Source organism: Rhincodon typus, chromosome 20 (assembly GCF_021869965.1).
Source record: "Rhincodon typus isolate 14 chromosome 20, sRhiTyp1.1, whole genome shotgun sequence".
Taxonomy (NCBI): domain Eukaryota; kingdom Metazoa; phylum Chordata; class Chondrichthyes; order Orectolobiformes; family Rhincodontidae; genus Rhincodon; species Rhincodon typus.
In genome coordinates this window covers 34,314,016-34,326,560 of record NC_063351.1, presented here as the reverse complement: position 1 = coordinate 34,326,560, position 12,545 = coordinate 34,314,016, and the positions used below count along the sequence as shown (strand labels likewise).

Genomic DNA, 12,545 nt, shown 5'->3' with positions numbered 1-12,545 from the left:
TTATAAAGAAATATGGTCGATGGAGCGTAATTGCGGACACAGGTGGTTTGAGGTGTGTATACTTCAATGCAAGTAGTATCAGAAATAAAGCGGATGAACTTGGAGCATGGGTCGGTACTTGGAACTACGATGTTGTGGCCATTACAGAAACTTGGGTAACTCAGGGAGAGGAATGGATGTTGGAAGTTCCGGGATTTAGATGCTTTAAAAGAAACAGGGAGGGTGGAAAGTCGCATTGCTAGTCAGGGCAAGTATAGCAGCTACTGAAAGGCAGTTCGAGAATGATATGTCTAAAGAGTCAGTTTGGGTTGAGGTCAGGAACAAGAAAGGAGCAGTCACCTTGTTGGGGCTTTTTTTTTTTTTTTTTTTAAAAACAGACCCCCTAATAGTTGCAGAGAAGTAGAGCAGCGGATTGGGAGACAGATACTGGAAAGGTGCAGAAGTCACAGGGTTGTAGTCATGGGTGACTTCAACTTTCCAAATATTGATTGGAAACATTTTAGTTGTAATAGTTTAGATACAGCAGATTTTGTCCAGTGCGTTCAGGAAGGATTCCTGACACAGTATGTAGATAGACCAAACACGAGGAGAGGCCACTTGGGATTTGGTGCTAGGCAACGAACTGGGCCAAGTGTTAGACCTGTTGGTAGGAGCGCATTTTGGCGGTAGTGATCATAACAGTTTCTTTCACAATAGTCATCGACAAGGATAGGTACATACAGCAGGGTAAAGTTTATAATTGGGGGAAGGGTAATTACAATTCAGTTAGGCAAGAACTGGTTAACATAAATTGGGAACAGATGCTGTCAAGGAAGAGCACCACAGAAATGTGGAGATTGTTTAAGGAATGCATATTGCATGTGCTCGATATGTTTGTCCCTAGCAGGCAGAGAAGATGCGGTCGAGTGAGGGAGCCATGGTTCTCGATAGAGGTCGAACGACTGGTTAAGAGGAAGAAGGAGGCTTATGTAAGGTTTACGGAAAGAGGAATGGAAAAGGCTCAAGAGGGATACAAGTTAGCCAGGAAGGAGCTGAAGAAAGGGCTTAGGAGAGCTAGAAGGGGGCATGAGAAAACCTTGGCGGATAGGATCAAGGAAAACTCCAAGGCTTTTTACATGTATGTGCAGAACAAGAGAATGACCAAAGAAAGGGTAGGGCCGATCAAGGATTGTAAAGGGAATTTGTGCACAGAGCCTAAAGAGATAGGAGAGGTCCTTAATGAATACTTTTCTTCAGTATTCACAACTGAGAGCGACCTAGTTGTAGAGGCGGACATTGTGAAACAGGCAGGTCGGCTAGAGGAGGTTGATGTTAGTAAAGAAGATGTGCTAGGAATTCTGAGGAAGTTGAAGATAGATAAGTCCCCCCGGCCTGAGGGGATTTATCCAAGGATTCTATGGGAAGCGAGGGACGAGATCGCAGGGCCTTTGGTGATGAGCTATTTGTCCTCACTGTCCACGGGTATAGTGCCGGAAGATTGGAAAGAGGCAAATGTTATTCCCTTGTTCAAAAAAGGCAACAGGGATAACCCCGGAAATTACAGACCAGTTAGTCTCACGGCAGTGGTGGGAAAATTATTGGAAAGGGCTCCGAGAGACAGGATTTATGATCACTTGGAAAGACACAGTTTGATTCGTGATAGTCAGCATGGATTTGTGAGGGATAGATCATGCCTCACAAACCTTATTGAATTCTTTGAAGAGGTGACCAAACACGTGGGTCACCTTTTTAAACAGTTCAGGCAACTATTTTTCTCTCAAAGAGAAGTGAATCTTTGGAACACTGTTCCTGAAAAGGTGGTGGAAACAGATCTTGAGTATTTTTAAGGCAGAGGGAAATAGATTGCTGTTAAGAAAAGGGTTGAAAGGTTATGGAGTCAAGCAGGAATGTCACAAAACACCCTTCACCCAGAGGGTAAGGAGAATCCAGAACTCACTGCCAAGGCGGTGATAGAGACAGAAACCCTCAATGTTTAAGTCGTGCCTAGATGTGCATTTGCAAGCCAAGGCATACAAAGCTATGGACCAAGTGCTGGAAAATGGGATTGGAATAGTCAGGTGCTTGGTTTTTTGATCGGTGCAGATGATGGGCTGAAGTGGTCTTTTTCTGTGCTGTAGACTGTGATAATGAAAAGTTGGGAAATCAATCAGGCAGCACTAATCCAGTAATGATAGCCCAGTAATCCAGTATGATTAAGAGAGTGGAAAAAGCAAGCAATGATTTTATGAAAACTTTTCTTTTTGAAGAAAAAGTGAATGAGTTCATAAACTTTCTTTTCAGTCATGTCGACTTTAGTAATCCCAGAGGAATCATAAGATCATTAGAAACAGAAACAGGAACAGGAACAGCCTGCTCCACAATTCAATAGGATCATGACTGATTTGAAATTACTCAGAAGGAACAATGCAGTGGAGGAACAGGCCCTTCAGACAACTGAAAGGCAATGATATGCCTTTCTGAACTGAAATCCCTTTTCCTTGATTCAGACTATATCCCTCTATTCCCTGCCTTTTCATATATTTGTGAAGATGCCTCTTAAGTGTTGCTATTATATCGGCCTCCACCACCTCCTCTGACAGCACACTGCAGGCACTTACCACCTTGCTGTTTTAAAAAAAAAAACTTCCCCCCTTTTTACCTTAAATCTACACCCTCGAGTAGTTGGCATTTCTACCCTGGGAAAAATATTCTGACCGTCCATTCTATCCATTCCCCTCAGTTTGTAAACTTCTATTCGGTCGCCCCTCACCCTTCAACGTTCAAGTGAAAACAAAGTTTGTCCAATCTCTTCTCAAAGCTAATACCCTCCAAACCAAGCAACATCCTAGTAGACGTTTTCTGTACCATCTCCAAAGCCTCCACATTCTTCTGATATTGTGTACAATATTCCAAATGTGGCCGCAGTTCTCCTAATCAGACCACCTACATTCTCTAAAACATATTGAGCTACATGACTTCACCTTTTATATCAACTTGCCATGAAGCCTTATCAGAGGCCTTGCTAAAGTCCATATCTACTTCCCTGACTCACCAATCATCTTCGGATTTCTTGAGGAAGTGTCAATCAAGTGAGACATGCAACCTTCCCCACACAGAGCCATGCTGCTTATTGCTAATAAGGCCATATTTCACAATGTGAGTAAATCCTGTTCCTAAGAACCTTCACCAATAAATTTACCTCCCGCAGGAAGGCTCATTGGCCTGTAATTTCCTGATTATCCCTGTTGCCTTTTTTAAACAAAGGAACAATGTCAGCGACTCTACCATGTTCTGGGGCTCCACCTGTGCCTAAAGACAATACAGAAATTAGTACAAGGCTCCAGTAATTTCCTCACCTGCCTCCCTCAGCATTCTGGAATGCATACTATTAGAGTCATAGAGCTGTACAGTGTGCAAAAAGACCCTTCAGTCTTACTGTTCCATGCCAGAGACAACAAATTAATCTAGTCCCATTTGCCTACATTTGGCCCATATCCCTGTAAACTTCTCCTACACATATAGGTGTCCAAATGTTTTTTAAATGTTGTAATTGTACCAGCCTCCACCACTTCCTCCAGCTGATGCACCACCCTCTGTGTGAAAAAGATGTCCCTTCGGTCCCTTTTAAATCTTTCCCCTCTCTCCTTAAACCTAGGCCCTCTAGCTTTGGACTCTATTACCCTGCAGAAAAGGCCTTGGCTATTCAGCCTATGCCGGTCATGATTTTATAAACTTCTACAAGGTCACTCCTCCATCTCTACTCTGGGGGAAAATAGCCCCAGCCGATTCAGCTTCTGTTGATGGCTTAAACCCTCCAACCCTGGCAATATCCTTGTAAATCTTTTCTGAACCCTTTCAAGTTTCACAACATCCCTCCTGTAGCAGAGAGACCACAACTGAATGCAACATTCCAAAAGTGACCTAACCAATGTTAGGCTGCAACATGACCTAACTCATATACTCAATGCACTCTGCACTCCAGTCTTTGTTCAGCAACACTCCCCAAGACTTTACCATCAAGTGCACAAGTCCTGTCCTGATTTGCTTTCCAAAATGCAGCACCTCACAGTTATCGTAATTAAACTCTATCAACCACTCCTCAGCCCATTGGCCCATCTGACCAAGGTCCCATCGTACAGAGGCAACCTTCTTGGCTTTTAAAACACACTAGATAAACTCAAGAAAGACAAGAACATCATAATCTTACCAGCAGACACAGGGTGCATGATCATCATGATGAACAAACCAGGCTACGTTAAGAAAGCACAGACATTCCTTACAGATACAACCACTTACCAACAGGTGGCAATAGACCCAACACCACAGCGAGCTAACAGGACCACCCAGACATTGAAGCGACTAATGAATGCAGCGTCGATAGACTTCATGAGAACAAAACCAGAAGGCACAAACATCCCTGCTTCTATGGGCTGCCTGAAGTATACCAACCAGACATCCCTCACAGACCCATTGTCTCCCTACCAGGCACACCTTCACACAAATTGGCCAAGGACCTACAACAGAGATTGAAACACCTCATCAACGGATCACGTCATTCTATCCACTCAACCCAAGATTTCCTCAATACCCTCAAGAACAAAAATCAGCGACGAGATTATGGTATCCTTTGACGTCACAGCTTTATTCACATCAAGTCGACATCCCTCTAGCCAAAGAAACAGTGGCCACATTACTAGAGGAAACAGCAACGCAGACGAGCAACTCCATCAGCAAGGACAACATATTTAAAATTACTAGACCTCTGCCTCACCACACACTTCGTCTTTAATGGTCAAATATACAAACAGATCAACGGTACACCAATGGGGTCACCCATCTCAGGGCTCACCACCCCCCCTCCACATTCAACCTAAACTGTGGATCTGGTATATAGACAACATATGTCATTATTAAACACAACAAGTTAGAACAGACCCACCACCTCATCATCAGTGTATTCACAGGGATTAAATTCACAAGGGAAGAAGAAAACAATCAACTTCCATTTCTGGATGTTAAAGTAGAGCAATTGACAAATGGGGAGTTCCAAACCTCATGATACAGAAAAGCAACCCATACGGATCAAATCCTCAACTTCCATGGCAACCACCCCAACGTCCACAAACAAAGCTACATTAGAACACTATTTAAATGGGACAGGACCCACTGCAACACTCCAGAACAATGCAGGAAAGACAAAAAACACTTATACAAGATCCTCATTTTAAATGGATATCCCGCTACTTCATCCACAGATGCCTACAAAACAGACAACAGGAAGACACAGTACGACCTAACACACTGGCCACACTGCCCTACATCAAGAACATCTCAGAAATGACAACAAGACTCCTAAGACCACTAGGATTCATGGTGGCCCACAAGCCTACAGACACTCTACGACAAACACTCACAAAGGATTAGAAGACCCCATTCCCACAATATGCAGAACGAATGTGGTTTACAAAATACCATGCAACGACTGTCACAAACATTACATCAGACAGACAGGAAGGAAACTAGTCATCAGAATACATGAACATCAGCTAGCAGCATAACAGCACAACAAACTCTTCTTAATAGCTGTACATTCAGACAATGAAGGCCATCAATTTAACTGGGACAAGGTAACCATAGTAGCCCAAGCCAAACATAGACACGCACGGTTCTCCATCTGTAGTGCAATCAACAAACATACAGAATTGGACCCCATATACAAGCCCATACAGATCAAAACCGGAAATGACAGTACTCACCACAACGGACCGGACAGTATAAATTCCAAGCGGAGTAGAATAACATCGCTTCGTTGGAGGCTCCACTGATGTCATCTAGCATGGTGACGAAATGTCTGAACAAAAACAAGCCAGCTTGGCGAGCAAGTCAACAAGCTCAGCCTTGGGATTTCTTTAGTCCTGTTTGCCAAAGACATTTCATGGCTTCTTCTAGCCCACCCAATTCCTTGAGTTTTTTTCCTGCTAATTTTGTATTCTTTGAGGTCTTTTTCTGTCTTCAGTTTCCTAATTCTTGCATATGCCTCCTTTTTCTTTTTGACTAAGCTCTCAAATTTTCCCTCAGCCAAGGTTCCTAAATCTTGCCATCCTTATCCATCACTTGCACAAGAACTTGCTGCTCCGGAACTCAAGTGGCCTTTAAAATATTCCCACATGCCAGACGTGGATTTACCCTCAAACAGCTGACCCAATTTACATTCCCCAGTCGCAACCTAATTGCAATAGCTAGCCTTCCTCCAATTCAGTACTTTCACCCAAGGACTACTCTTATCTTTATCCATCAGTAACTTAAAACTTAGAATTATGGTCACTGTTCCTGAAATGCTCTCCAACTGAAACTTTGGTAACTTGGCCAGACTCATTCCCCAATATCAGGCCTAGGATGGTTTCAACAAACTGTCCTGGACACACTGATTCTCCTCTATCAAAGCCCCTGACACTAAGCAAGTCCCAGTTGATATAGGGGAAATTAAAGTTATCCACCACAGCAATCAAGTTGCGTTTACATTTTTTCCATAATCTGTCCAGATATCTGTTCCTCTATCACCCACTGGCTGTGGGGAGGCCTGTAGTACAATCCCAAACTAATTGCACTCCTCCTATTCCTGAGTTCTACACATACGGCCTCATTGGGTGAGGCCTCCAAGGCGACCCCGTTTCAATACAGTTGTGATTTCTTCTCTCATCAGTAACACATCCCCCACTTCCTATTTCCCTCTCTGTCTCACCTATAACATAGAACACTAAAATGACAGTCTTGCCCCTCTCTCAACCAAGTCTCTGCAAAAGCTATACCATCTTAATAATAAGTATTAATCTAAGCCTAAGTTTATCTGCCTTTCCTGTCATACTCATTGCATGAAGACAAACACGCCTCAGACCACCTGTCCTGCCATGTTCAATAACTTCTGCCTGTTCTTCTTCAGTCTTATTGGTCTTAGTCTCAGACTCTTACTCTGTCATTTTATTTGTTGACCTAGTACTCCGCTTCCCATGACACACTCATTTAAACCCTCCCCAAATGGCACCAGCAAACATCCCTGCCAGGATATTAGTGCCCCTTCAGTTTACAGGTCCCATCTGTTCCAGAAGACAACCCAATGATCCACACGCCTGAAGCCCTCCCTCCTACACCAGCTGTTTAGTCATATATTTAATTGATATTTTCCTATGTGTTGCCTAACTGGCGCATGATACAGGAAGTAATTCCGAGATTACAATCCTAGAGGTCCTGCTTTTCAACTTCCTACCAAACTCTCTTTGCAGGGGCTCCTCTTTTTCTGCTATGTCATTGGTACCCACTATGGACCATCGGCTCTGGCTGCTCACCCTCCTCCTTCAGAATATCTTATGCGCATTCACACATCTTGACCCTGGCACCAGGGAGGCAACACACCACCCGAGTCTTGCTTGTAACCACAAATGCCTGTTCCTCCGTCTAAAAAGCTTACTATCACTACTGCTTGCCAACACCTGACTCTCCCTGCTCTGCAACAAAACCAATCATAGTGCCACTGATCTGGCTGCTGCTGCTTTCCCGAGACCAGCAGCCTTCCCAACAGTATCCAAAACGGCATACCTGTTGTTTGAGAGGAGAATGGCCAAAGACGGCTCCTGCCTGCCCATGCTTATTTGTCTCCCTGGTGGTCACCCATCTCCGTCTAGTCCTTACTAGCGGTGTGACCAGCTCACTAGATGTGCTATCCACAACATTTTCAGCATCATGGATGGTCCACAGCGAGGCCAGTTGCAGCTCCAGATACTACTCAACATGCAAAGCTAAGCCTATATCACTGAGTCGTAACATCACATCCAAAGCTCTGCCCCTAGATTCAGCTCCACACTGCCATTGTTCACACCCAGATTCACACTTTCACTCTATTGCTGCTGCAGTTACTGCTCAGACTGATCTTAATCCAGGCCCCACTCCTCAGGTGTTTATTCTGCTGTCGCTGTTTGCTCTCTTTTACTCTATAGTTGCTGCTGCTGTCACTGCTGAGACTGACCTCAGTCTACTTTCCTGCCCTTTTCCCATAACCCTTAGATTTCCTTACTAATCAATAATTATTTCAGCATTAACTATACACAAGGACTGTCCCCACAGATCAATTGCAATGAGTTCCAAAGAGATTCAACCCTCAGCAAATTCCTCCTCTCAGTCTTAAATTGACACCTGTTTATTCTGAGACTATGCCCTCTGGTCCTAGATTTTCCCACAGGGGAAACATCCCCTCCGCACTGAGCCTGCCTAGCCCCTTAAGAATCCCAAACGTTTCAATGAGATCACCTCTCATTGCTCTAAGTTCAAATGAGTACAGTCCTAACTTATGAGCAAAGTCTAAACAAGACAATATCTCCACACCAGGGTTCATCCTTGTGAACTTTCCCTAAACTGTCTCCAACAGAACTGCATCTTTCCTTAAGGACGCCCAAACTGTTCACAATACTCCAGATGTGGGCTCACCAGCACATTGTACAGTTGTAGTAATACTTCCCTACTCATGTACTCTAAACCCCTTGAAATAAGGGCCAACATCCCATGAGCCTTCCTTTTTATTTGCTGTACCTGTGCTATCTTTTCTGTGCACAAGCACCCCAAATCCCTTTGTGTTGCAGCATTCTGCACTTTGTTACTTAAATGGAGACATTCTATTCATTTACTCTCCCTTCCAAAATGAACAACTTCACATTTTCCCCCACAGTATACTCTATTTGCCTAGGACTATACCCAAAAGGGTTCTTTTACCTCTCCATAAGGCTAGCCCCACTCCCAACAGATGTTGAAAACCAGTTGGTTCTATGAATCTCAGATGCACAATTCACAACCTGCTGCCATTACCCTCTCCCCACTGACTCCCAATTTCTTTCAGTTAGCAGAGGAGTCTTTTTTTAAAAAAAAACTAACAGTCTCACAATATCATAACAGCAGCTTGATAATTCAGTAATAGTGAAGAGATCACAATAGGTGGTAGTTGAGAATACATGTGGAAACTGTCATGGTTTTGAATCATGCTATAAACAGCCTGGATGTAGATGACAAAGCGGGGTCCTAGAGTTTATTAGAAGTAAATATACATGAATGGAAAGAACAGCCAGCCAATGATGACAATTTTCTGAATATAATTAAATAACTAAAACTGCAAGGGTAGACCCACCTAGCTGGATGGCAGTGAAGAGGTGCTGAATGAGAATGATTTGATCAGCCACTCATGGCTGTCAACAGCCTAATACTGACAAGGATAGTTCACCTTGGTTGATCACATGTCTGAGTATTTCTAAAACTCTAACCACTCATATCTGAAGAAACTGAACTCCACACTTTTAAGATAATATGATGTGAAAGCACTTATCACTTTGTTACAAGAGATTAGACTGTAACCTATTGGCTCCTTATTTCAAGAAACTCTTTTTCCTCCAGTGTGGATCATTCTTGTAACTGCAAGCAAGCCATTTTGCATTCATAGCAGGTTCCATAACAGCAATGTTAGCCTTGAATCAGCCAGCACTTTTCCACACAAGTATCCCCTATATAGTGCGCATAATATTGTGGATAGCACCTCAAAGCGTATTCCCTACTTCACTTCCACACTGTGGTAATGCTGCAGAGCACCTGTTCGATCAATTCATGGATTTGGCTTTTTAATCTGGATATGAATTATGGCTGTTGCTGATACTAGCACAGCATTTCTTGCATGAAGGACAAAACTACAAGGGTTGCATCCTCATCCTAAAAGACATCCAGAGTGAACAGTGTCACAGTGACCACTGTAACAGCTGTGTGTTGAGAATGTTGTTCAGTCAAATCTGTTGATGTTCCAGCAAGTCCCAATGTCTCAATCTTTGTATTCAGGACACTTCTTTGGTTTATTCTGAAAGAAGGTGCTAATTGTACAAAGCTCTTGCTAACAGCAAAGGTCAGGTAGCTTTTGTCGGTTCACATTTCCCAGGCCCCGATAGCAGAGGAAAGAGTGTCTCACATCATGGCCCATGCCCATTCTTGCACTGAAATCCCCAGCAGACAATAACATTCTGACTGAGGAATTCTGCTGATAACAATGTCAAGCTCCTTGCGAAACTGGCCTTTCTTCTTTGCAGTGAAGAATAGCATGGAGCACAGATACTAAAAGTTGTTCACTCGTCCCGATTGATTTGAGAGGCAGATAGAGAGAATAAATTATTAATCATTTGTGTAGGGTTCTATCATTGGAGGGTAGAGTGTTCTTCACAGGAAAGCTTCTAGTTTGCTCACATTTCATCTGCCTAGTTTGTGAGCCTAGTCCCTTGTAGGGATTGCCAGGAGTGCATCAATTATCGGTTAGAACTTTGCCAGATTATCCAGTTGCTGTTCAACACGAGAAATGTCAGGTGCATGTACAAAAATCAATAGGCAATAAATCTATTAGCAGAAAAGAATATTTCATTTAAAACAAAGCTGGCAAGGTCACTAACAACTGCTAAAAGCCAATGGAGGTGCATAGAATACAATCTGGAACTGTATTAATAATAATAAAGTCTGGTTGTCTCAACAAAGCTAGATATTGAAGGCACAGTGGAAGAGTTTAGCTAAGTTCATGGCAATGAGGCTATTCCACCTGAGCTCATCAAGTACAGGAACTGGCACTCTTGCAGCATCTACTCAAAAGTTTCTCCTGCTGGTTGCAGCTGGCATATTCCCCAGGACGAGTGTGACACAAAGATTGTAACTTAACAGATCAAAGGTATCAATAGCAATGGCCACCAATGCTCAATATCTCTCTGCTGGGAAATGTATTTGCCTTTTGGTCCTGCAGGTCTTGGCTAAATATATCAATCTGAACATCATTATGGTTTCAGAACTGGAGGATGTACAAATGAAACTACCTCCTTAGTGCAGCTGGTGCAAGAAAAATACTATTGTTATGGATAATTCACCACAAATTATCTTTTATTTGGCTACTTAAGAAATCTTTCAAGATAACCAAGTACTGAAACAATGATTTAAACTGTATTGGAGGCAGCAGCAAAATAAGACCCCACAAGAAAGCATGGACTGGACCAAAACCCCTCAAAATATACTAAGATGGTGGCCCAGACGCCAACATTTTCTTATTTTTGAAGGCAAGTGTAAGGCAGTGTGTGTTCTGGATGCAATTCTATTGGTGAAACTACCAGGCTTGAAGCAAAACACATTTTATTCTTACACTATAGTTAAAATACAAACAAAAGAAAGAAATGGAATTTTCCTCAGACATATCTATGACACAACCTGGCAGGACAAAGTTGCCAACTCTGACCATCCCAAAACACACATTTGTTGCTGAGCCAACATCTGCATTGGTCTAGCCACGTTCGTATGTGAAAGGAAAACTCCAATTGTTGATAGAGACTAAACATAACACCATCATTTCTGGCAAGTGTCAGAATAGATTGAATTTCTGTCTCAATCAAATAGTATTCTTAATAACGTTGAATGGGGAACATTTAAACGACATAAAAGCAAAAGGGATGTAAAGCTACGGGGCATTTTTTTTTGCCTTAACCAGGAAATTTCTCTGCTTTCAGGCAGAAGGAGGTGCATATTTTATGATGTTACAGAAGAAATTATGGTTATGCTGAAGGACACACGTTTTTACAGCACAGACATCACAACTAGTTCAGCAATTCTAGACCAACCTTTATGCTCTGTATGTCTCCTCATACCTGATTTCTTCAAAATATCTATCTCTTCCTGTCTTTCTCCATCATCACAGTCATCCAATTTCCCTTAAATGCAGCTGTACTATTTGCTTCAATTATTCCACGTGCAGGTCAAGTTTCACTGTAAATAACATTTTCTCCTGATGCTGTGGGGTATTGAATGGCTGAATCTGTAGCTCATTTCTGTCAGTTATACATTATATATCAATGTTGCAGTTAAATCAACTTACCTTGCCAGCTGTCATTACAGACACAGAGCTTCTCTCCAGTTAGGTCACAGTAGCCATGATCTGGGCTTCCACAGTTGTCCTTACAATATGGAATGTCACAAGCTTCCCCTTTCCAATACTCATCGCATTCACAGAATACCCTGCCGCTATTTCCAGTCACACACTTTCCATGGCCTGAGCAATTGTTTGGGCAGGAATTAATCCTTAAAGAAAGATGAAAACCTTTTGAAAATATATTTCGTGTACAAGACACTCCAGAGTATCCAACAGTGCAATTGTGAACAAAGCATTGCAAACAATGCATTGCTCCTCACAAAGACTATGTTGTTACAGAAAATGTTATTTTTAGTTAAAGGTACAAAAGGAGTCGGAGTAGCTGCAATAAAACTAAGCAAGCAATTTATTAAAATCACACATTTAAATTACTTGTATTGCAACATTTGCTCAAAGAAGCAAAGACACTATTCCTATTTTAAAAATTCTGGTCAAATTCATGGCTAACATTCAGTGACAATAGTATATATATCAATTACGATTGAGAAACAAACCAAAAAAATCCTTATAAGCTACATGCACACCTTATTACAGTAACAGTCACCCCTCATTCCACTTTTACCTTGCCCAATCCTCATTCCACTTTTACCTT

The 12,545-nt window shown here is 42.4% G+C and overlaps 1 protein-coding gene across 1 annotated transcript in view; it reads right to left on the bottom strand.

The window, feature by feature from the left end:
* atrnl1b (attractin-like 1b) overlaps positions 1-12,545 on the bottom strand; it is an 843,599-nt gene that overhangs the window by 806,689 nt on the left and 24,365 nt on the right. The window contains exon 4 of the mRNA XM_048609206.1: positions 11,900-12,102. Coding sequence (XP_048465163.1) covers positions 11,900-12,102 — 203 coding nt within the window. The remainder of the gene's footprint in view (positions 1-11,899; positions 12,103-12,545) is intronic.